This window comes from Dendrobates tinctorius, unplaced genomic scaffold (genome assembly GCF_039654945.1).
Source record: "Dendrobates tinctorius isolate UK_male_01 unplaced genomic scaffold, ASM3965494v1 ptg000269l, whole genome shotgun sequence".
In the NCBI taxonomy this organism is placed as follows: Eukaryota; Metazoa; Chordata; class Amphibia; order Anura; family Dendrobatidae; genus Dendrobates; species Dendrobates tinctorius.
The window spans coordinates 4,939,049-4,965,789 of record NW_027361936.1 but is presented as its reverse complement, the minus strand read 5'-3'; the positions used below and the strand labels follow the sequence as shown (position 1 = coordinate 4,965,789).

Genomic DNA, 26,741 nt, shown 5'->3' with positions numbered 1-26,741 from the left:
TGAGGAGCAGTCTGTGTAAGAAAGATGAGGAACCATGGGAATAGTCTGTGGGAGACACGAGCCATGGAGAGCAGTATGTGTAACAGAGCTTAACCTGAGGAGCAGTGTGTGAGAAAAATGAGGAACCATGGGAATAGTCTGTGGGAGACACAAGCCGTGGAGAACAGTATGTGTAACAAAGGGTACCCTGAGGATCAGTCTGTGTAAGAAAGATGAGGAACCATGGGAATAGTCTGTGGGAGACACAAGCCATGGAGAGAAGTATGTGTAACAAAGGGTACCCTGAGGAGCAGTCTGTGTGAGAAAGATGAGGAACCATGGGAATAGTCTGTGGGAGGCACGAGCCATGGAGAGCAGTATGTGTAACAGCTTACCCTGAGGAGCAGTCTGTGTTAGAAAGATGAGGAACCATGGGAATAGTCTGTGGGAGACACAAACCATGGAGAGCAGTATGTGTGAGAAAGATGAGGAACCATGGGAATAGTCTGTGGGAGACACGAGCCATGGAGAACAGTATGTGTAACAGAGGGTGCCCTAAGGAGCAGTCTGTGTAAGAAAGATGAGGAAGCATGTGAATAGTCTGTGGGAGACACAAGCCATGGTGAGCAGTCTGTGAGAAAGATGAGGAAGCATGGGAATAGTCTGTGGGACACACGAGTTGTGTAGAGCAGTATATGTAACAGAGGGTACCCTGAGGAGCAGTCTGTGTGACAAAGATGAGGAACCATGGGAATAGTCTGTGGGAGATGCATACCATGGTGAGCAGTCTGTGTGAGATAAGGAACCATGGGAAGCAATCTGTATAACAGGGTGCCAAGGGGAGCAGTGGGTGACCAGAGAACCTTGTTGAGCATTCTGAGAAAGAGTTGGGGACATTAAAGGGAATCTATCACCTATTCTTTGGCGGGCGATGAAAACGAGGTCGGTCCGGTCCGATGGGCGGTGTTCCCGATGTGTGCCGCCTCCCCGTCCTTGCCCGCCGTCCGCAGGTTATTGCTGAATTGGAGTAGGTGTACGCCATTTTTTGCGCGTGGTCTAAGCATTCATAGCTAGCGCACGCGCAGTATGCTTTGCCCAACTGCGGGCAAAGCCGAAAAGCCGGACTGCGCATGCGCCGGTTAACTAAGCCCCGGAACACAGCAAAATACTTCCGGGGCTTAGTTAACCGGCGCATTACTGTTACTGTGAACATTTAAGCAAGTTGAAGATGAAATGATCTCTAAAAGGGCTAAAGTTAAAAGATGACACAATTCCTTTGTATTCTAGGCAAAAAAAATTGTCATTTTTAACATTTAAAAAATTACAAAAAGTAAAATGAGCCAAAGCAAAACTTGTCTAATCCTTTGTGAAAGTATAAACTCAGTCACCTACTTAGCCTGATATTACAGCTCCTCAGTGTCCCTCCTCCTTGCTGCTGCTTAGATCTCACTCTGTTCAGTACAAGATACAACAGTCAGGCTTGGTGGGCGAAGACTGAATACAATGGACTTACAACATCTCTCACTCTTTGGCTGGATTCATAAAATTCTTATTTTGATATCAAGATTATACAGCTGTTCTGACATTGACTTTTAAAGTGGGGTCCTCCTAACTTCCTATCTATTTGATACCGTAATCAAAGCTATGTTCTAATATACTTGCTTTAAAAATTCCCTTCTGTTCCCCAACTACACTATCTAACTGCTATTGTATTTTTTTCCCCACTTCCTGTCTGATGACGTTTAGTTTGAGAATCCCAGTGCATGCTGCCATACTCAAACAAAGCGTCATCAGAGGCTGCAGTCACGGCCGCAGTCACTACCCCTTTCTCTGAAATGAAGCGTCATCAGTGATGCTATCGCTCTCCTGTGCGCTGTCCCTTTTCTCCTCTGCACTGTACTCTGTGCAGAGCGGGCGACTTAGATTTATAGTCATAAGCCGGCAGCAGAGAGGTGTCAGAATATCCGGCAGAGACCAGTCACGTCACCTGCGGGTACAGCGATAGTCTTCTTCACGCCACATATATTGACACCTCTCTGCTGCTGGGTTATTACTGTTTATCTAAACTGACGACAGAGTAGATGCTGGGCACAGCTCGAGGAGACAGGGCAGAGCGCCAGGGCTATGGAGTCGGTAAGGGGTACTTCACACACAGCGAGATCGCTGATGCGTCACCAATTTTATGGCGCATCAGCGATCTCGCTGTGTGTGGCACGCATCAGCGACCGCCCCCCCCTGCCAGGTATCGCTGATCGTGCAGGAATGTCCTGGGCCATTTTTTGATCGTTGGTCTCCTACTGGCCAGCACGCATCGTGTGGCAGCGGGAGACCAACGATCAGCGAGCTCCCAGCGCTGTAAGTAGACGCTGGGAGCTGGTATCCAAGGTAAACAGCGGGTAACTAAGCGCCGCACGCACTTAGTTACCCGCTATTTAAACTGGATACCAGTGTCCTCGCTGGTCCTGATCGCTGGTGAGTCTGCCTGTTTGATAGCTCACCAGCAATCATGTAGCGACGCACCAGCGATCCTGACCAGGTCATATCGTTGCCGGGATCGCTGATACGTCGCTTAATGTAACGGGACCCTAAGACAAAACTGACTCCTCGATTTCCCCTGACTCCCCAGCACTGATCACTACTGAGCATGTGCATAAAGTGCAGCAAATATTCATCTCAACTAAAAGCCCAGATCTTTAGATCAGGAACAGGACAGACATTTCATAACTTTCCCAAATTCTTATGGAAACATTTACAGCACATCCTGCACTGAACTACTGTTCCCAATGTATTATATATTTAAGAAGTCGGAGTCGGTCCATTTTATACCGACTCTGACTCCACAGCCCTGCACAGCGCACAGGAGACAGCGCAGGGACCGGCCCCTGAAGCGAGCTTCACTAATAACTCTTTGCTTCAAGGAGAGGCGGTAGGGGCTGCGGCAGCCTCTGCGCGCTGATGACGCGTTGTCTTAATATCCCATCATGCGCTGGGAATCTCAAACTAAACGTCATCAGACAGGAAGTGAGGAAAAAAGTGCAATAGCAGTTAGACAGTGTAGTTGGGGAACGGAAGGGAATTTTTATAACAAGTGTATATATATAATCATGGAGACTTGTTCTCACCCACAAAGCTCGCCACAGTGCAGCACCCCCCTACATCTCCTCCCTTATTTCTGTCTATCGGCCTAACCGACCGCTGCGCTCTGCAAACGACTATCGACTAACCTCTGCACTAATCCGTACCTCCGACTCCAAGACTTCTCCCGCGCTGTGCCAATCCTTTGGAATGCTCTACCTCATGAAATTAGGACTATCCACAATTTGCATAGTTTCAGGCGTTCAATCAAAACACATTTGTTCAGAGCAGCCTATCACGTTCACTAATCACAGTCATTCTATGTGTAAGTGTGCGTGTTACACCATTGTAAATACACACCTGTACTTTGTATCTCCCCACCTCATTGTAGATTGTAAGCTCTCACGAGCAGGGTCATCTTATTTTGCTTTAATTATTGTATTGTTAATGTTGTTATTTATGATATGTGTTTTGAAACTGTTAAACTGTAAAGCGCTGCGGAATATGTTGGCGCTATATAAATAAAGATTATTATTATTATGGAGAGGGGGAAATGACCGCTCACCCAAGTTGCAGCAGGGATCCTGCTGGTTGCTTCACACGGACATGCCTGGAATTGGCTGAGGCAAAAGGAGGAACGAAAATCCATCGAGGCAGCAGGTGTGTACGCTAAAATCCAAATTTATTGTAGAAAAATGAACTAAAAGTGCATGGCAGTCCCAATGTGACCTACGCGTTTCAGCTCCTTGGAGCCTTACTCATGGTTATAAACTCCCAGGAGCTGAAAAGCGTTGGTCTCAGTCACATTGGAACTGCCCATGCACTTTTAGTTCATTTTTCTATAATAAATTTGGATTTTAGCGTACACACCTCCTGTCTCGCTGGATTTTCCTTCCTCTATTATTGTGTAATAGGGTAAGTATACTGAAGTTACTGAACAGGTCAGATATAAAGCATGTCGTGGAGTGGCCAAACATTGAGCTGTTGGATTACCTGTGCAGACCACGAGCGGCGCCTCTTACATACAGATGCAGAGGAGTGTAATAGGAGCTCTGTAAAGCCATATACAGAGAGCTCCCTCTTGTGAAGACTCATGTTGCTCAGAATTTTCATCTTCCGACTGTTACAAAACAGACGTTCTGATCCAGTATAACGATCTGTGTCCCCACTCTTGGATGTGGGGCATTTTCTGAGTCTGTGGGCCGGTTGTTTTCTGGTACATCCCTGCTGTCAGTTTCATAGCATTTTCTTATGACTAAATCATATGACTGTGGCGTCAAGTAATTGTGAAAGAGAGGTTAGAAATATAAGTAAAAATACGTACACTCCTGATCAGAATACCATATTTGTTTAGGGATATGTTAGAAATGGTTCTGTAAAATGGGAGAATAATTGGCTGTTATAGAGTAGAAAAACCTTGACATTTTTTTCACTTTTAGCTAAAAATCTATTTTGTAATTGGGTTTCATGATCAATTTTGCACCATTTGCCTTCTATAGCTGTTGTGTCTGTGTTGCACTGTCGGTTGCTGACTGCAGAATGAGTTAACTGAGAATCCATCAATGAGCTCCTTCTTATGGTCATATGGGAAAGTTTCTAACTTTTTTATCTGCTTTTTTCTTGCTTGTTCTCGGCTGATTTTTTGACCACAGACCTCAACAAAGTGGAATGTGGTTGGAAACACAGAGCCTGTAAAAGCAAAACAGGTGAACATTTTTAATATAACGCAATTGTAAAAATGATTTTTATTTATTTTTTAATCCACAAATGTATTTGTGTAAAAAAATTTTTTTCGCAGAAGTGGGCATCCCCATCACCGTTCCCTCCTGTGAGTCAAAGTCTAGCATAGTCTTGTGGATCCTTGTGAGACAGGACTGTAATATTTTCCAGAATATATAACTGACGTGCATCAAATAGGCAATTATTACCAATCATCTCTATTGTTAATCTACTTTGCAGTTCTTATGTGACGCTTTCGAGCATTTTTCTGCTGGAGAAGTTTTGAAAAACCCCTCCCACTGATTGACAGCTTCCTGCATACAATCTACATTTTTATCAAGCCACTAATCAGTGGTGTGGGCAGGGTTACATAGATTAGCCTGACTGGTTTAACTGTGACAACCAGTCCTGAAGTGATAGTCTCCTGCTGATAAAACACTGATTGTACTGAAACTACAGCAAACTTGCAACCAAGGCAAAAGAGTAAGGCAAAGGAATGGGCAAAAGGCAAAGTCCGTGGTCAGGTAGCAAAGGTTGAGTATGTCAAAGGGGCAATACAAACGATGAGTAGCCAAAAGGCAAAGTCCAAGGTCAGACAACAAAGATCTGAACACAAAGCCAACACAACACCAAGCAAAGCTACCACTGACAATGGTCTATTGTCAGCCAGCCAAATACTCAGGTAATCCCACAGAACTCGAGACACCTGAAAGAAACCCAGCATGCCTTGCCAGATTGGGTGGCTGAACTGTCACTCACCAAACTGACAGGCCAGCACGCCCCTGCTTTAGATTTAATGGCTGAGGTGTTACCATGCTGACCGCTCCACATATCCCTGAGTCTATAGGGTGGCTGAGCTGTCGCTTATTGTGTCTCTAGGACATTGTGAGCGGTGGAATCGTGACAGTACATGCTCTTTTATTGGGAGCCAACGGACCCCCAGGTTTCCCAGGAAAACTAAAATAGAAGGCTCTGACCAAAGGATCAATTTTCAAAGATCCAGCCGTGATCCAGGATTTTTCCTCTGGTTCATATAGTTTCCAATGGATAAGATATTTGAGGAAATTTCGGACCCTCAGAGAGTCCACGATCCTCTGCAACTCGTACTCCAAACCTTCATCAACAGAAACAGGCAAAAACAGGAGGAGGTGGGGATGAGGGAGATAATACTGAAGGAGCAAGCTACTTTCATGTGGATCTATAGTAGACATTAGGAATGAAAAGAGACTGAAACTTTCTCAATCTAAAAGCCACCAGATTGACTACTTCCAGAATCTTGTAAGAACCAATGAATTTTGACCCAACTTCGCTGATGGTACCATAAGTTTAATATTTTTGGATGACAGCCAAACCTTATCAACAACTTTAAAGGCTGAAAACATTTGGTGGGATCAGCCTTCCATTGTTGGTGAATCTGAGCGGCCTCAATATTCTTTTGAACCTAACTCCAGACATCCCAATATTTCTGTATGGCAACCTTCACCTCAGGACATTCAGAACTAAGCCATGAGAATTCACCAAAATGGGGATGAAAACCATCATAACAAAAAAGGCCAGGTTCTAGTGGACTGATTGATCCTACTATTAAAGGCAAACTTAGCCAGAAATAGGAATGAGGACCTGTCCTCTTGCTGAGCCATGACAAAACACCTTAAAATTTCTCCCAAAGATTGATTTGTCGTTTCTGTCTGACTGTTGGTTTTAGGGTGGTAGGCAGACGAAAATGACAAGTCATTCCCCAGTTTCTTACAAAAAGCTTTCCAAAATTTGGAGACAAATTGGACTCCCTTATCAAACACAATGTTAAGAGGAATTCCAGGCAATCTCACAAAATGACAGATAACCTGAAGAGTGTTTCTGCACTAGGCAACACTGCCAAAGGAATAAAATGAGCCTGCTTACTGAATCGGTCAACCACCACCCAAATAACAGTTTTCCCACCAGACAGAGGCAAATCCGTGATGAAATCAATTGACAAATGAGTCCACGGTCTTTTTGGAATTGGCAATGGAGCCAATTCCCCGGCTGGCTAGTTTTGACAAAATTCATAAGCGGATTCAAAATCTTTAATATCATTATTCATAGACTCCTAAAGAGCCTTGCAATAGCTTTCGGTGTAGCTGTGAACCCATGGTGACCATTCAAGATAGAATCATGAAACTCCTGCAACAGACACAATCTTAGGTACACAGGTACACATAATTTGGACCCTGGAGTAGCCGAAGGTGCTATCAACTGGACTTTACAGATTCCTGTCTTCCAACTCCAAAGATACCACAGAAACCACCCAGTGGAGCTCATCCCCAGAGAACTGAGGTCACAGGTTAAAAAATAACTTGCTACTCTCCCAGAATACTCTGAACTGAGTCTTCTCTCCCAAAAATGTTTCAGGAAGGGCCACTTCAGGTTCGAAAGATATCAACTGCACTTCTGAAGGTAAAGGCATTTCAATCACTGCCGGCAGCGAAGAGCTGTAGGGAGCTTTCATAAAGCTAGACACCTGACCCTACAACTGGAAATACCATGATTCTTGAATCATCAAGGTTCTGGTGCTCTTTAACCAGAACCTGAATCATTTGGTTCAGATTTCCCACATGATCACATACTTTTGAAAAAAAATTGTATATGGCAAATCGTAATGTGACGTTGAGTCACTTCTTACGGGCAAGCCGTGAGATAGGGGAGTTAAGGAGTCTGGGGTCAAATGCCAGGACAGCATAACAAAGTCAAAAGGGTAAGTCAAAAGAATTGTCAAAAGGCAAAGTCCGAGGTCAGGCAGCAAAGGTCAGAATATGTCAACGGAAAAGGGTGAATAAAAACGAGTACTCAAAAGGCAAAGTCTAAAGTCAAGCAACAAAGATCTGAATAGTTGAACGCAAAGCATGCACACCAATGAGAAAAGCTACGTCTGGCAACGGTCTGACCACTGTCAGACAGCTAAATAGCCAGCTGTCACCCAGAACAGGAGACATCTTGAGGGATCCCAGCAAGCTGGCAAGATTAGCGGTTGGGCTGTTACTCACCAAACTTACTGGCCATCATGCCCCTGATTCTATAGGGCAGCTGAGCTGTCATTCACAGCGTCCCTAGGACACCGTGAGTGGTGGAATCGTGACAACACATGCCTGGAATAAGACTCTTTGCCCCTACATTATGAAGCCCTAAGATTAAATAGCAAAAACCTGCTGACAGATTCCCCTTAAAAAAAATTTAAGTTTTTGAACTCCTTTAAAGAAAAATACAGCTCAACGGTACATTTACACAGTTGTTTTATGTGCATTTTGATTTGGATCTGGATGCTGTCTGATCCTGCAGTCTGCTACTTGCATCTGATCCCTTCTTCTTACTAACACATGTTGTATTGTTTGCTGTTATTGCAAGAATCATTTATATTTTTCTAAAGAGGAATGTGAAAGATATGGAAATAGTTGTAGCAATTCTAGAATTTGACACCAATTTGCAGACGTAAAAGGAACCTGTCATGTTGAACATGCAGTCCGGTCTGTGGACAGCATGGTGTAGGGATTTATTATGAATGACGGTTCCTAGGAATTATAGTTTCACGATAATCTTGCAGTCTAAACATGCTGCAAATCACCCCATCATCTGGTGAAATTACATTTTGTGCTGCTTAAAAGATCATTATCCTCGGCAGCACATTGTACTAATTAAAAAGGAATTGTGGTGCCCAGAACAAAGTGCACTGAACTATCTATAAGGGTTTGTGTAGATCAGGGTTCCCCAACTCCAGTCCTCAAGGCCCACCAACAGATCATGTTTTCAGGATTCCCTTTGTATTGCACAGGTGAAGCAATTATCACCTGAGCAATACTAAGCAAATCCTGAAAACATGATCTGTTGGTGGGCCTTGAGGACTGGAGTTGGGGAACCCTGGTGTAGATGATTCGGAAGTGGCAGCGCTTTGGACACAGCGCATGTTCGCTGCATCCAAAGTGCTGCCGTCTATTGAATGCAGGTGAATCCACGTGTTGGCTGAACCGTGCGGACTCACCGTTTCCAGTATATTCTATGGGTTAAATTTCTCTTGCGGAGACGCTAGTCTGGTCTCGAGAGGTGCGCCGCATGTCAGTCTCCGCGGTTGGGCCGCGGCCGTCTGTGGAAGCATAGTGGACATGGGATTTCTTGAAATCCCATCCACTATGCTGTAACATCTGGCCTCTGAGGGTCAGACACTGCACATGTACGCAGCATCCAACCCACATCATTTACTGGTCACGTGCACATGTCCTTAGGGTAGGGTCACAGGACTTGCATTGTTGATTTTGATCCAAGACTCTGATTAAAATCAGACATGGACATGTCCGAAGAAAAAAAATCAGACATATGCACAGCCCCACAGAATATCATAGCACTCATACGGGAAAATCGATCATGCGCACGCGCCCTTACAGATGATTCAGTGCACACCTGATGAGCAGTCCGCCAGTGTAAACGGACTATTGCACATCGCCGATCAGCAAAAAGACGAGCGCATGTTGTTTAGCATAGCATTGGGGACTTTGTTGAATCTCTTATTAATGCCCTCCTGGGCTGTGAGTTTTTGTGGCCGACGATCTCCTGTCAGGTTTGCAGTTATCCTGTATTCTTTACATGTAGAATGAATTTACTCGTGCTCCACAAAATGTTTGAGGTTTCAGATATTTTTTTTAAATCCCATCCCTGATCTATACTTCTGTTCTGTCTCTGACCCATGTGTGGGGCTCATTGGTCGCCATGTTGCTTGTTTCTCTGTTTGCCATTGTGTTTAGGTTTTTCAGATATTTTCGTCTTATCCATCATTTGTGACTTACCGAAAAATCCCCAAATTTCTCGTAAATGAATTCCCTTCCCTATTCAGAGTGATTTTGGTGATATTCCGGTGCAAATTTTTAGCCATTTTGCAGAACGTGACACTTTTTGTACTAAAATGTCACAAAAAACATTAAACACTGAGTTTTCGCATGGAAAATTGACTTAAAAAACATCTAAAGATGAATTTGGACAATTTTATTTTTTTAATTCATTTTGTCAAATGAACAATCCATTGCTCATAAGGCAAGAAAAACAGGAAAAAACACAAAGTGGGCACAAATGCTGTGAAAAGTCTCTATACATATTGCAGCATGGTCATGTTAAAGAAATTGATAAAAGTGTAACTTTTGTTTCAGGTGTTTCTTTGCTTTGACAAGCAAATGGTTAACTGCAAAATTCAAGGGTGAAAAAACGAAAAACCAACCAAGCTTGTAAATGACAAAACCATGTTATCAAAGAAATGATGATAGTAATCAAGTTTTTTTTTCTTCTTTTTCTCTGTTTTTTGGGCGTTTCTCTGCCTGACTGTAGCATTCTGCATGGCTGCAAGCACAACAGGAAATGAGGTGAGTAATAGTCCCTGGGCTCATCTGATATTTGTTTATGCACCTAAAATGAAACTAAAAAAAAAACAACCAGACACACTTTAAAGAATTTCCTTTTCCTCATTTCTTAAAGAACATTACAAAATGCTATAATTTAAAGATACCCTCCCGTTTTAAAAAAAAATCTGTGTATATGTGCATATAATAGAGTGTGTATGTGTTATTATACTCCCCTACCGCCACCTTCTCCAGGATCTGTCAAAACCTTTTTAACAGTTAGAGTGATCAATGAGTGGGACAGGCTGCCACGAGAGGTGGTGAGTTCTCCTTCAATGGAAGTCATCAAACAGAGGCTGGACAGACTTCTGTCTGTGATGATTTAGCGAATCCTGCTTTGAGCAGGGGGTTGGACCAGATGGCCCAGGAGGTCCCTTCCAACACTACCATTCTATGATGCAGCGCCGTTCTGCTCCTCTTCTCAGTGACATCACGGCTCTTTAGACTCTCGGGGTCACTCTATGCCCTATCTCTTTTACAAGGAAAGTCTGTGAAGCCTCGATCTGACTCTCCAGAGACTTGTATTGTAAAAGCCACTTCTAGGTCACACTGCGCTCAGCGTGACGAGTATGAAGGGCGATGATGTCACTGAGAAGAGGAGCAGAATGGCTCTGGATACCGTAGAAGGAGCCAGTAGAGGAGTATATTAACACATACAAACTACATTACATTTCTTTATTAAATACAGATCTTCATGGGAGGGCTTCTTTAAAGGGAGAGCCCACGTTTTTCTACATTTTATGGTATCTTTATTAGACCCTGTGACTAGTCCCACAATGAATTGACCCCATTTCGCAATGCCTATTTCAGCCAGAGCCACCAACCAATCCAGTCTTTCTCCCTTATAGAATAAACATGCTTCACCTACTGTGCGTGCAGAAATAATTGTAAATCGCTAAGTAGCGCCACCCACAGGTCTCCTAAACATAGATCAAGGATTGAATTGAATCTTTGCTCACAAAACTGTACTTAAATCGTGTCAGCACCTCCTGCCCACAGATCAGACTGCATGTATGTGACATAAGACTACATCAGCACTCTGTAAGCGCCAAGGTGCATGCAAACAAGGAATATATGAAATTTGAACTTCATTACTTCTGTATAGTAAAAATTAATGCACTTAGCTTGTAAATTGGCCAGTTCTTGAGAGAACCCATCAGCTATGGCAAGGTGACATTTCTTTGATTGGACCTTAAACCTAATAATTATCAAACAATCAAATCAAATAATACACAATATGTTAACTTCTAATTACATTTATACAATTCTACATTTAATCAAACAGACTCTTATATTCCAAGCCTACATTTCTTTTGCAATTGTTAATTCTCCCATTGCAAAGGAGGCCCGAGGACTTCTCATACTGATTTTCCTTTTTTTGTGATTAGAGGGGATTAGGTGAATGGTGTTGTGAATCCTTTATTCCAGGGGGTCCAGTTTTTGGAATATTTGGGAAATCTATTGTGCCTTATGGGGTGATTAAATTCGTACACATTATGTGTAGTTCTATAATGTCCTCTATTTCTGGAGGATCTTTCCTTTTCCAATGGGATGCAATTAAATGATTTGTTATTATATGTGAGACTATTTACACATTTTCTTTTTGTTTTTTTTTTGCATGTTCCCTTTAATATCTGGATTTTATATCATCTGGGAATCCAGTTGGATATAATAATAAGAGCAGTAACCTCTCTGCTAACTTTCTATTTCAATTCCACAAACTCATGCACTTTGTTGGCACAGTCTGAGGGTGATGATGTGGGCTCATCTGACTTTTTAGAAGCAGCTAATTAGTTCCTCGATATTGTGTGAAGGAACATAACTTTCCAGAAAATAAGACTGAACTTACCAGAAATAGGAAGATGCGGTGAGGGATTGTTAGATGGGCTATATGCACCTTTTACTATTTTAGGATCAAATGTCATTGCTTCTTTTGGACTGATGCATTTTAAAGTTGATTTTTTTATTTAATAGTTTGCCATGTTTTCATGGTCCTTTGTTTTGTCAGACACATTTGCATCAATATAGAACAATTATCTAATATGTTTTGTTAAATTTATTTGGAGAAGATGGTCAAAAAGCATGCAATTTTCCTTGCTGTCACTTTATATTGTAATATGGATGCTATATATGATGCAGCAATTACTGTCCTAAACAAAAATTCCATTTCAAGGGAATCTGTCACCCCATTTTTCGAGTATCAGCTTCCGGCACCGCCATCAGGGGCTTATCTAAAGCATTCTGTAATGCCCCCGATGTAACATGAAAGATAAGAAAAATGAGTTAGATTATACTTACGCAGGGGCGGTCCGGGTCCGATTTTGGTCCGATGGGTGTTGCGGTCCAGTCCGGCGCCTCCCATCTTTTAACGGTGACGTCCTCTTTGCTGCCTGTCGTGGCTCTTGCGCAGGCGCACTGCTCTGCCCTGTTAAGAGTCCGACGCCTGTGCACTGCAGTATTCTGCTCTGCCTTCAACAGGGCAGAGCAGTGCGCCTGTGCAGGATCCACGACAGGAAGGAAAGAAGAGGACGTCACCGTTAGAAGATGGGAGGCGCCGGACTGCAACACCCATCGGACCAAGACCGGACCGCCCCCCCCCGGTGAGTATAGTCTAACTCATTTTTCTTATCTTTCAGGTTACATCGGGGACTTATCTACAGCATTACAGAATGCTGTAGATATGCCCCTGATGGCGGTGCCAGCAGCTGATACTCGAAAAATGGGGTGACAGATTCCCTTTAAAGGGAACCTGTCATGTCCAGAAATTGTATTTATCTGCAGAAATAGGTTTAATCTACAGGCAGATTGTGCTTTATACCCTGTGTAGCTGAGTTACTGGAAGCTCAGCTACAGGGAAAAAACAAATTTTTATTCTCCCTGCAGCTGCTGGCTTCCAGTCATAGGAAAAGGTGCAGAGGCATTTACAGTAACCGCTCACTATACAGTGAGTCACACATGCTGCAGAGCAGGCTGTCAATCAATGTGCTGGGCAGTGATTACAGTCATGCTCACTATACAGTGACTTTAACAGCTCCTTGCACCGCCCCGATGACTGGAAGCGAGAGGCTGCAGAGAGAAAAAATGTTGTTTTCTCCCTGTAGCTGCTGCTTCTCTAGTAGCCAGCTAACCAGGATTTAGCTGCTGATTGGTCCTATATCTGCCAATAAACAACATTTCTGGATGTTACAGGTTCCCTTTAATATATTTTGCCTATTTAATTTTTTATTTTGAGCTTGGGAACCGGGTATTTGTTTGGCACTAATTTGCCTGATTTAGTAAAGGGTATTATTTCAGTTCTTTCTCACAATAGTGAATGATTAAATATTTAATAAGACAGATGTGTAAGGAGAGCGCACAGGCCCCCTTTAAATACAATTGTAGTTTCCTATCTGGCCTTAGAGTAACTATCCAAAGTCAGTTTCTCACGTTATGCAATAAAGGTGGTTTTGCCTAAAAGCTCTTTTCTTTATAACGAAACAGAAAGCAAAACCGACATTTGGAAAAAGCAGATATTATCCAACTCAAGGAGGCATACAAATGGATAATTCACCCCATGATCTCTGAGGAATTGGGGGTGCAGGCGGTGAGCAAGGTATGATTGTCTTTTGGAAGCCTAAATTGAATAAACTATCAAATGTCTGTGACTCTTGTTTATGAGACACTTCTCACCTGATGAAACACCATCCACAACTGAACTTTTGTTTCCCTATGAAACCCTCAGCTTCAGTTTTCTGCAGTGGCTTAAAGAGTTGTGTTAAGTTCTTAGATGGTTAAAATTGCAAAATGCTTGTAAAGAAAAGCAACTTTGTAATTTTACTTCTTCTTAAAATATTCTTCATTTTCAAGAACGGAGAAATTTGTAAATCTGTAGTCTACAGCTCATTGTGTAGGCTACCGGATACCCTGCCATCTCTTAAAGAGAATCTGTCAGCAGGTTTTTGCAATGTAATCTGAAGACAGCATAAGGTAGGGGTTAGAACACAGATTTCAGCAATGCCTCTTTTATCAAGCTCCAGGTTTAGTTTGCCTACAATAATTGTATTACTACCAGTAGCTTATCATTGCTATGACTAGCAGGTCAGTGAGCCTTGGTCAAATACGCCCCCTCCTGTGATAGTTAGATCTCTGTCTAGGGGCATTGTATATAGAGATCCTGGTGTGGGCATGGTTCGCTTTCTCAGCTCTGATTCATTACTAAATTTTAAAACTCTGATTGTGTGAGAACGGCTGCACCCAGTAATCTAAGTGATACATCATTGAATTCAGCTGCTCTTTGCCTACATCAGACGGCTCTCAGATGAGGGAGCAAAATCCTGCTGACAGATTCCCTTTAAGAGTGGCCGGTTAATTAGGCAAGGAGCATGTGACACTTGCTGGGTCAACGGCCTAACGCCTGCAAGTTCTACTCTGCAGATGGCTGTATCTGGTCATTTTCAGTTGTTCTGCGGTTCTCTGATCCACCACAGGCAAAGCCGCATTTGCTAGCATCGCTGAGTTCAGGCCAGCGGCACAGCCTCGCTGCCCGTCCCAGTTGTCAACCTAATGTTCTTTGTTGAGGAGCGATGCAGTCATTGATTTCAGAATTTTTAAGGATGAAAGTAGATAGAAGTCTGTTGATGTTAACCTATACTATAGGTTAAACAAGGAGCAACAGCTTTTCCTAACATAAAGAATCCGCTGTGATCACGGCTGTCCTGTCTTTCTACTCTGTTTTGCCTCCTCTCCTGCCCAGGAGCTGTGGTATGATCAGACCATGTTCCTGTATGGTCAGACACAGCCATTACACAGCACACAGCTGGGGCACTTGTAGAAGATTATCTCAGCATAGAAAAAAAATTGTGCAAATGATTATTATTCCAAGATCTGTTGGTTAAAATGTACTTTGTTCGTGTGAAAAGCCCTTTTACTTACTAAGTAATGATGCAAGTTGTTTTATTATGTTTATTAATGACAAAATGTTATTAGTGACTGTATATACTTTTTACCATGTCCATACAGGAAGCCTTACTTTGTCATTGGTAGAATTGGTGACTACCTGCCTCATACACTATATGTACCATATGCACAAAGGCATCTTAAGGGGACTGTATGAGATGAGGGGGGGAAACATTAGAAATTTGTCCTCCATGGTTCTTGTCCAAAATTGCAGCTCAGTCCTAATCACACAAACAGCGCTGAGTTGTAATAACTAAGAAAGCAAAAACAAAGAAAGCACACAATGTATTCACTTCTGATGAAAGTGGATAGCATTTTGTGGATAACTAAAACATTTAGTAGGTCTGTAGTATGAGGAGCCTTCCGGACCCTTCAGGTAAGGTAATGATGAAGTATGATTTTATAGTAGTAGTGAAATATGATTTGTAAAGGGGTATTCCCATCTCAGTGACGAGATAATGCTAGAATATGACGACATTTACATAGATGGGTGATCATTTACCAATCGTTTGGGGGGTCCCACACTGACCGCAAAACGAGAAACGTTTATCCAAGTTTGAATAGGGTTGCAGTGCGTATGCCCGACCTCCGATTCATTCATTCCCTATGGGGCTGCTGTAAAAAGCGGGGCGCAGCACTCAGCCGCCCCAAAGAGAATGAATGGCGCAGCGGTCATACACACTGCCACTCCATTCTCACTGGGATGACGTTTCCCCTTTCTGACAATAAGTTGAATGCCAGTAGTCGGGCCCTCACCGATTTTTCCATGGATAGGTGATTACTTATTTTATTAATGATTTGTCATGGTCTGATCTCTGGAACTCTCACCAGTCCTGAAACCAAAGGGGCTTCAGCTGTGCATCCCCTTGATAGATTTTTTTTTTTCCTGCACAGTAGCGCCTCCAGCCCACCTGGCTATGCAGAGTATTGCAGCCTGCCCCATTCACTTTTATGGAGCCACGCTGCCGCAGGTAACACTGCTAACAGGAGGTTCATTCTCAGGATCAGTGGTGGTTCCCGAGGTTGGTCATCTCATTTCCTAGCAATCCCTCACTGAGATAGGAAGACTGAAGCAGCATCGGGGCTGCACTTTCTTGCTGTGTGCAGCACATCGTTAGTCTTTGTAGTGATGGCTCTGAGGATTGGGTTCCTCTTGTCATTCACGGTTGATCACCGCACAGTATTCTCCCTTCCTTTGTTTGCTTACCGCACTTCTGTCGCTGAAATCATGTTTTTGTTTTCAGAGTCTTTTTGAAGTTGGGGTGGTGTTTTGTCACCACGATACAGACGAGGACTGCCACTTCCTGTAAGTGACGCTGCCCCGCAGATCTCCATCTTTTACTTTTACTAGAGTCCAATTCCTCATTTCGTAGGTCTTTTAGTCACAGGACTGTCGGAGGGAAAGCACTGTGCAGTCACTCACACATTACTCATCTGATAGGTTTACAGTAATCTGTGGCTGATTCACCCGGATTCTTTGCATGCAGGGATTCCTTACACGAGGAAGTACAATCCTAATATACCAAGATTTTTCAGTCTTTAAAACAACCCACACACAATTGGGAAGAAAATGCGGGTGCATATTATAGTCCAAGTGTAGCTTAAAGGGGGGCAGCAGCTTTATTCTCAGAATCTACACCCCTATAGTAGCAGAATTTCTCACCCTTTCCTTTCTCCAATATATTCTTTCTACTTCCTTCCCTAGAATTACATTTCAATCTATCACTTCACTGTAGAATCAACAACTTGCTAAAACAAAACTCAAGGTCACAATGAATCTGGGTGAAATCCTCCACTATTCAGGTTCTTCACAGCACTCCTAAAATATTTCAAAAGAATTGGGTGTCATGACGCAGCTGTCATGTGACTCGGGACCAGGGGCTCCTTCCCTGTCCCTAACCCTAGGGGGCGCCCTTGCTCGCTCTATACCATAGGATACTTCTGAAGGTGAAGATGCCTGGGCCTCCAACCTTGCCTTATTTCCTGAATCAGCCATCTGTCTGTTTTCTTCCCCCACCCAGAGAAGAGTGCCGCTGCCGTGCACTGCAGTACACTAACCCGCCGAGCAAGGAAACCACAAACAAGGGTAACTGAAAATGCCAGGCATACAAATATTCACTCCCCTATAACAGAGGAATGATTGAGGAATGAGTGGAAGACGGGGAAAAAAACAAAGTAAAAGGAGGGAAGGGAATTATTACACTTACAACCCACGCAACAGTCACAGATAACTCCTCCAAACTCCTTCTCATATAACCTCCAAACAACTCTCCTCCAAGCCATGCAGCATAAGCTAGCTCTGTCGATGTGTTTCAATCAGGACCCAGATTATAAAGGGGATAGGAGTGGCTAACCGAGCTCAGCTGATAGCTCAGACTCCCAGATCTTCCAATATGGCCCATTAACCCCTGTTCTGCCAAAAGAAATTTACACCATTTAAAAAGAAGTACTTCTTTTCAACGCAGGAGTAGTAGCAATCAGACACTGCGGTCTTTTGGCTCCTCTTTGTTGCAGTAACCCTGTGACATCAGGCGAGGAGATCATGACTGTGCTGGGATTGCCCCAGTCTAGGTGAGATTCAGTTCAGCATGGACATGAAAGGCATGGCAAATACCATAGTACTATTCTTCTAGCCATCCCTTTCACCAAGTCCATACTGGACAATGTCTGACCCGCAGTGCTCTTTGTAAAAAACCTTCCGCAGGCAACCATTGTATTTTCTTCAGATTAACATATTCCGCTCAGTGTCTCTTTAGCAAGAAGAATGAGATCTCCAGATACAGGACTCGTGCTTTTTATTTAGTTGTCTTATTCTTCCAGTAGTTCTTTTTCTTTTCTAAAATTGATTTCATGTCTTTTTTAGAGCCACAGTTTGCAAGGACTGTTTTAAACCCGCCAAAAATAAGCAAGTAAGTATTTAGTCATCCACAGAAATGCATCATTTGTGTCATTTGTAAGAAATTATGCCTAAAGGCCCCCCTACACATTAGGTAAATGTCGGCCGACCATATGATGTGTACGGGGGTCTCCCAATATCACCTGTCTGAGAAGGAAGGTGGAATTTCATTGGTCCTTTGGTTTTCAGGAGAGGCAAGCTGCTGCCAGAGGAATGAGCAATGACTTTCTCCTCTCTCCCTGTTGAGAACACCTGAGGAATCCGCAGATCTAAGCGATCATGTTTAGTGGGGAGTCAGGAGAAATAACTATCTGACAGATGAACAATCTGTCTCTTGTGTGAGGTCAACTTAATGTGTGATGCAAATTCATTGACACTTTAATGAACCATGATGGAAATACCAGTCATGGAAAAGGTCAGGGTGTGGATCAGGTCAGGAACTGAGCCCACTCCACACAGGACAGTCGATCACTAACATCCGGATTTAAGGCCAGCATCATACATGTGAGGAATACTGCCAAGTCTCGCATGTTAATACCCGGCCCTGCCGCCGGCACTCGGATCGGAGCGTGCGGCCGCATAGCAATACATGCAGCTGAACGATCTGCTCCTGAGTGCCGGCGGCAGTGCTGGGTATTAACATGCGAGACTCGGCCATATTTCTCGCGTGTGTGATCCTGGCCTTAGTAGTGCTATCTTGCCCTAGCATCTGTTTCGGGAGTCCAACAGCCCACACACTAACATGATCGCAGATTGTGAGGTTAGCTATGGCAGCCGGGAGCATGCTTAAGGCCCCCAATCACTGCAATGTTGGTTCTCCTGTTAAACAAAGATGGGAAAAAAAGTTTTAGAAAATATTAAAAAATAAAATGCATAAAAATTCGAATACCCCTTATCCCCAGTTAAAAAATAAATAAATTTAAAAAAATAAAAAACTAAGCACATTCACGTTTGCTGTGTCCGTAATAGTATGACCTATGAAAATATAACATTGTTTAACACTTGTAGTAAAGAAAAAGATAAATTACAAAATTCCCGTTTTTGGTTAATGCATGTGTCACAAAAAAGTGCAATAAAAAATGATCCCAATGTGGTTAGTTGCTCATAGTACCATTAAACAAAACACAATTTGGCACATAAAATACAAGCCCTCACACAGACTCAGGGAAAAATAAAAAATTACTGATCTTGGAAAAATGGTGACAAATTCTACAAACGGCTATCTTCAGCTCTTCCCAGCGCTGCTCGGTTCCCGCACCGCCATCTTGTGACCCCCAACTTCTAACAGACCAGAAGTCAGAGGTAAGGGTCACAAACTCTCAGTGTAAGTCCATGAGGACAGAACGAGGCTGTCGTAGACTTGCATGGAAAAGCGACTTCAAACACTGGAGCGATCCGGCATGTTTCGAACTGCTGGAGACCGACGGGAGCGGCGCCGATAACAGATGAAGATAGCGGATATTAAGTATACGACCAAGTGCAAGGGCCTTATATTAGTAGCACCACTCCAGCTCTGCAAGAAAAAAAATGCTTTAGTGCTACTTTAACCCCTTCACCCCCCAAGGGTGGTTTGCACGTTCATGACCGGGTCAATTTTTACAATCTGACCACTGTACCTTTATGAGGTCATAACTCTGGAACGCTTCCATGGATCCCGGTGATTCTGACATTGTTTTCTCGTGACATATTGTACTTCATGTTAGTGGTAAAATTTCATTCAAATAACTTGCGTTTATTTGTGAGAAAAACGGAAATTTGGCGAAAATTTTGAAAATTTCGCAATTTTCCAACTTTGAATTTTTATGCCCTTAAATCACAGAGATACGGCACACAAAAAACTTGATATCTAACATTTCCCACATGTTTACTTTACATCAGCACAATTTTGGAACCAAAATTTTTTTTTGTTAAGAAGTTATAAGGGTTAAAAGTTGACCAGCGATTTCTCATTTTTACAACACCATTTTATTTTTACGGACCACATCACATTTGAAGCCACTTTGAGGGGTCTATATGATAGAAAATACCCAAAAGTGACACCATTCTAAAAACTGCACCCCTTAAAGTGCTCAAAACCGCATTCAAGAAGTTTATTAACCCTTTAGGTGCGTCACAGGAATTTTTTTGAATATTTAAAAAAAAATGAACATCTAACTTTTTTTCATAAAAAAAATACTTCAGGTTCAATTTTTTTTATTTTACCAAGGGTAACAGGAGAAATTGGACTGCAAAAGTTATTGTGCAATTTGTCCTGAGTACGCAGATACCTGATATGTGGGGGGGAACCACTGTTTCGGTGCATGGCAGAGCTCAGAATGGAAGGAGCGCCGTTTGACTTTTTCAATGCAAAATTGGCTGGAATTCAGATTGGACGCCATGTCACGTTTGGAGAGTCCCTAATGTACCTAAACAGTGGAAACCCCCTACAAGTGACCCATTTTGGAAACTAGACCCCCCAAGGAACTTATCAAGATATGTGGTGAGAACTTTGAACCCACAAGGGCTTTACAGAAGTTTATAACGTACAGCGGTACAATTAAAAAATCATATTTTTTCCACAAAAATGATCTTTTCACCCCAATTTTTATTTTCCCAAGGGTAACAGGACCCTAAAAGTTATTGTGCAATTTGTCCTGAGTACGCTGATACCCCACATGTGGGGGTAAACCACTATTTGGGTGCATGGCAGAGCTCGGAAGGGAAGCAGCGCCATTTGACGTTTTTGGCTGGAATTGAGATCGGACACCATGTCGCGTTTGGAAAACCACTGATGTACCAAAACAGTGGAAACCCCCCACAAATGACACCATTTTGGAAACTAGACCCCCTAAGGAACTTATCTAGATGTGTGGTGAGCTCTTTGACCCCCCCAGTGCTTCACAGAAGTTTATAATGCCCGGGCGTGAAAATAAATAATTCGTATTTTTTCCACAAACATGATCTTTTAGTCACCATTTTTTTTGTTTTCCCAAGGGTACCAGGAGAAATTGGACCCCAAAAGTTGTTGTCCAATTTGTCCTGAGTATGCTGATACCCCATATGTGGGAGAAAACTACTGTATGGGCACACGTCGGGGCAGTAGTGACGTTTTGGAATGCAGACTTTGATGGAATGGTCTGCGGGTGTCATGTTGCCTTTGGAGAGCCCCTAATGTACCTAAACAGTGGAAACCCCCCACAAATGACCCCATTTTGAAAACTAGACCCACTAAGGAACTTATCTAGATGTGAGGTGAGCACTTTGAACCCCCAAGGGCTTCACTGAAGTTTATAATGCCAGGGCATGAAAATAAAAAAATCTTATTTTTTCCAGAAACATGATCAATTAGTCCCCAATTTTTTCATTTTCCCAAGGGTAACAGGAGAAATTGGACCCCCAAAAGTTGTTGTCCAATTTGGCCTGAGTACGCCGACACCCCATATGTGAGAGAAAACTACTGTATGGACACACGTCGGGGCTCTGAAGGGAAGCAGTGACGTTTTGGAATGCAGACTTTGATGGAATGGTCTGCGGGTGTCATGTGCGTTTGGAGAGCCCCTGATGTACCTAAACTATTGAAACTCCCCACAAGTGACCCCATTTTGGACACTAGACCCCCCACGGAACTTATCTAGATGTGTGGTGAGCACTTTGAACCCCCAAGTGCTTCACAGAAGTTTATAACACTCGGACGTGAAAATGAAAAAATCATTTTTTTCCACAAAAATGATATTTTTGCCCCCAATTTTTTATTTTCCTAAGGGTAACAGGAGAAATTGGACCCCAAAAATTGTTTTGCAATTTGTCCTGAGTAGGCTGATACCCTACATGTGTTGGTAAAACACTGTTTGGGCGCATGGCAGAGCTTGGAAGGGAAGGAGCACCATTTGACTTTTTCAACTCAGAATTGGCTGGAATTGAGATCAGACGCCATGTTGCATTTGGAGAGCCCCTGATGTGCCCAAACAGTGGAAACACCCAATTATAACTCCAACCCTAACCCCAACACACCCCTAACCCTAATCTGAGCCCTAACCCTAGCCTAACCCTAGCCCTAACCCTAGCCCGTGTGCACACGCTGCGGATTTTGCTGCGGTTCCGCAGCGGTTTTGGCTGCTGCGGACCCGCAACTGCTGCGGTGTACAGTGTCATGATTCCCTATGGGAATCAAAAACCACAGTGCAGACGGTGCGGAATTTTCCGCGCGGATTATCTGCGGTTTTCAATCCGCAGAAAGAATTGACATGTCAATTCTTTCTGCGGATTCTCCTGCGGTTTGCCATCTCATCTATTGAGGAGATGAAAAACCGCAGGACAAAATCCGCGCGGATGAATCCGCACCTAATCCGCACCGTGTGCACACAGCCTTACCCTAACGGGAAAATGGAGATAAATACTTTTTTTTTAATTTTATTATTTTTCCCTAACTAAGGGGGTGATATCGGGGGGTTTGATTTACTATTTATGGCGGTTTTTATATTTGGCAGCTGTCGCACGCTAAAAGACGCTTTTTATTGTAAAAATAGTTTTTGCATCACCACATATTGAGAGCTATAATTTTTCCGTATTTTGACCCACCGAGTCATGTGAGGTCTTATTTTTTGCGGGACGAGTTGACGTTTTTATTGGTACCATTTTCGGGCACGTGACATTTTTTGATCGCTTTTTATTCCTATTTTTGGGACGCAGAATGAACAAAAACCAGCGTTTCATGAATTTCTTTTGGGGGGGTGCGTTTACACCGTTCCGCGTGCGGTAAAATTGATAAAGCGGTTTTATTCTTCGGGTCAGTACGGTTACAGCGATACCTCATTTAGGTCGTTTTTTTATGTTTTTGTCGGTTTTATGCAATGAAAACTATTTTATATAAAAAATAATTATTTTTGCATCGCTTTATTCTGCGAGCTATAACTTTTTTATTTTTTCGCTGATGATGCTGTGTGGCGGCTTGTTTTTTGCGGGACAAGATGACGTTTTCAGCGGTACCATGGATATTTATATGCGTCTTTTTGATCACGCGTTATTACACTTTTTGTTTGGCGGTATGATAATAAGTCATTATTTTTTGCTTCGTTTTTTATTTTTTAAGGGGTTCGCTAAAGGGGTTAACTAATGGGACAGTTTTATAGGGCGGGTCATTACGGACGCGGCGATACCTAATATGTGTACTTTTATTGTTTTTTTTTTATTATTATTTCCAAAAAATGGATTTATTGGGGGAATATTTTTTTTTTTTTTTTCTAATTTATTTGGCGATTTTTTTTTTTTTTTTTTTAAATTATTTTAACACTTTTTTTTATTTTTTTTTTTACTTTATTAAATAGTCCCAGGTGGGACATCACTGTCCTGTGACAGATCGCTGATCTGTCACATCACAGATCACTGTGACAGATCAGCAATCTGTCACAGGCACTGCAGAAGGCTTCCTCATGCCTGCGCTTTGCAGGCACTGAGGAAGCCAGCTTCCTCAGGCCCCCGAAGGTCCCCGTCATCATCTTGGATTCGGGGGCCTGGAGGAAAGGAGCCCCCCGCAGCAGCGCTGCACATTGCGCTGCCGTGGGGGGCTCAGGGAAGCACGGAGGGAGCCCCCTCCCTGCCGATGCTTCCCTTTAACCCCCGGTACACCGCGATCATGTTTGATCGCGGTGTGCAAGGGGTTAACGTGTCGGGGGCGGTCCGTGACCGCCCCTGACACATTGTGCCGGGTGTCAGCTGTGATAATCAGCTGACACCCGGCCGCGATCAGCGGCGCTCACCACATGGGCGCCGCTGATCGCGCCGACGTACTATCCCGTTCATGGGCATAGGGGCCCAGGTCCCATGGATGGGATAGTACGTCGGATGGCAGAAAGGGGTTGATAAAAAATAAAATACATGTATAGTATCACCATTAGCATGCTGACTTGCAGAATTTATTACCAGGGCTGTGGAGTCGGAGTTGTGGAGTCGGTGCTCATTTTGGTGGAGTCAGTATAAAATGGACCGACTCCGACTCCTAAAATATATAATAAATTGGGTACAGTAGTTCAATGCAGAATGTGCTGAATATTTTTTCATAGGAATTTGGGAAAGTTATGAAATGTCCTATAAATGACTGTTCTATTCCTGATCTAAGGCTACATTCACACAGGAACAGGTTCTTGCTATTGTAACGGACAATGCTTCAAACATGATAAGTACAATTAAACTGATGAATGAGAGTAATGAACAACAGCTAGAAGAAAATTTAGGATTCAGTATGTTTGAGATGGAAGGCCACAGTCCTGTTCATGTAACTGAGGAACAAACAGATATTACAACAGAAGAACAGCAAAATTATACTGCAGAAATAGATGATCTTGTTGAAGCTGCTTCAAAACTCTTTCCTATTCATCACATGCGCTGTGTTGTGCTCACGCTGCAGCTGGCAATAAGAGATAGTCTGCAAGAGGGACATGCTGGAAATCTGATTGGAAAAGTGAGGAAATTGGTTATTGCCGACAGAACCCCTAAAATTGATTCCATCTTGAAGAGACGTGCTGGGAAAGGGGCAATTGTCGATCAAGCCACTCGGTGGGGCAGCACTAATTTAATGATTGAGCGATTGCTTGAACTAAAACTGTTTCTTATAGATCTGACGAATCCTCAGGTAACCCTAAATGAAGGTCAATGGACACAGGTGGCTGAATTGTAGGAATTGCTTAATCACCCATTAAGGCTAAGTGCACACGTACCGGAACTCTCGCGGAAATTACCGCGAGAATTCCGGAATTCCAGTCAGCGGGAAAATCGCATTTTAAATTCCCGGGAATTTAAAATGCGATTTTCCCGCGGAAAAACTAGCATTTTGCAAGCGTAATTAGCTTGCAGAATGCTAGCGTTTTCCAAGCGATCTGTAGCATCGCTTGGAGAACTGATTGACAGGTTGGTCACACTCGTCAAACATAGTGTTTGACGAGTGTGACCAACTTTTTACTACTGAGGCCGCCTATGCGGCATCAATAGTAAAAGATAGAATGTAAAAAAAAAAAATAAAAAACGGTGTTATTCTCACCCTCCGACGTCCCGCGCATCCGTTCCCAGTAATCCTTTGCGAAAATGCCCGCGATGACGTCAGTTCTCGCGGGATCGCGACGTCTCGCGGTCATTCGCGATGACGTCGCGCGAATGACCGCGAGACTTCGCGATCCCGCGAGAACGGACGTCATCGCGAGCATTTTCGCAAAGGACTACTGGGAACGAGAGCGTGAAGAGAAGCGGGAAGGCTGTGCGGGACGTCGGAGGGTGAGAATAACAATATTTTTTATTTTAAATTCTATTTTTTACAGGGATATGGTACCCAAAGCCCGGAGGACAGTCTCATCTCCTCCGGACCATGGGTACCATCCGCAATTGTTCTGCTTACTTTCCGCATGGTGTGCACAGCCACATGCGGGAAATAAGCGGAACAATGCATTCCTATGGGTGCGGGATCGCCGCGATTCCGCAAATTAATGAGCATGCTGCGGTTTTTACCGCGAAGCGATTCCGCCGCGGTAAAAACCACAGCATTAGCACAGCATTGCGGAATCCCATAGGAATGCATGGGATGCTTATTTTTCGCGTTTTCGCGGCAAAATCGCGCGGTTAAAACCGCCGCGGAAACGCGAAAAAAACGCCACGTGTGAACTCAGCCTAACAGTGACTAAAAAATTACAAGCTGAGGATTTAACTAATGGCATTTTCATAAGGGAGTGGAAGAACTTGCTATTTTGCCTGTCCCAAAGAGTAGGTTTAATCGCAGATGGCATTTCTGCTTCAATGAAACGGAGAAGTATCATTTCTCCTTGCAGAGAATGACATGCTGAGCATGTCGAGATGAGGAGACTTAAAGCTGCAATGCTCCTCTGGGAAATATGCTAATTATGCAAATTGTCTATTCAGAGAGGAAGAGGACAAGAACTCTAGTGCCGCCTATTGGAAGTAGCAATCCTAAAAGTCAATGTCGACCATTTAACAAGCCTTGTTACATGACTTAGGATAAAAGCCAAGCCAGAATCTCAATTTGCAGACACTGTGTTTCGGGGTACTGCCCCTCGTCAGTGCAAAGTGTGAGATCTGGTTTGACTGTGAGAGAGGCATCTGACCGATATCCAAGAAGTATCATTTCTCCTTGTGGAGAATGACATGCTAAGCATGTCGAGATGAGGAGACTTAAGGCCGCAATGCTCCTCTGGGAAATATGCTAAATATGCAAATTGTCTCTTCAGAGAGGAAGAGACAACATGTAACAAGGCTCGTTAAAGGGTCGACATTGACTTTTAGGGTTGCTACTTCCAATAGGTGGCACTAGAGTTCTAGTCCTCTTCCTCTCTGAAGAGACAATTTGCATAATTAACAATGAAACAGAGAGAGACACAGCTATTGGAAAATAAAATTTCTCCTTCGTCTCATTGGGGGACACAGAGACTGTGGGTGTGTGCTTCTGCCGTCTGGAGGCCGACACTAAGTATACAAAAAAAGAGTTAGCTCCTCCTCCGCCGCATACACCCTCGCCCCCAGGCCGGGCGTAACTCAGTTTTTTGCTTAGTGTCTGATGGAGGCACACGCAGTCTGGAGCTCCAGACTAGATTTTTTTTTTTTCTCCCTTTTCTATGAAGATAAGACAGGGGCGACGGATCCTATAGAGAGGGTCCGATCTCCCCAAATCATCAACGGGCGACCACGTGTGAGTAACCCTCCACGTGTCCTCTCCCGCACCGAGGGACACATCTGGGACTTTTTCC

The 26,741-nt window shown here is 43.4% G+C and overlaps 1 protein-coding gene across 2 annotated transcripts in view; it reads left to right on the top strand.

Moving 5' to 3' along the window:
• Positions 1–26,741, top strand: part of PUS10 (pseudouridine synthase 10) — a 147,759-nt gene that overhangs the window by 37,229 nt on the left and 83,789 nt on the right. For both annotated transcript variants that reach the window (XM_073559307.1, XM_073559308.1), the window contains 4 exons: positions 10,117–10,151; positions 13,668–13,779; positions 16,367–16,428; positions 17,986–18,031. In XM_073559307.1, coding sequence (XP_073415408.1) covers positions 10,117–10,151; positions 13,668–13,779; positions 16,367–16,428; positions 17,986–18,031 — 255 coding nt within the window. The remainder of the gene's footprint in view (positions 1–10,116; positions 10,152–13,667; positions 13,780–16,366; positions 16,429–17,985; positions 18,032–26,741) is intronic.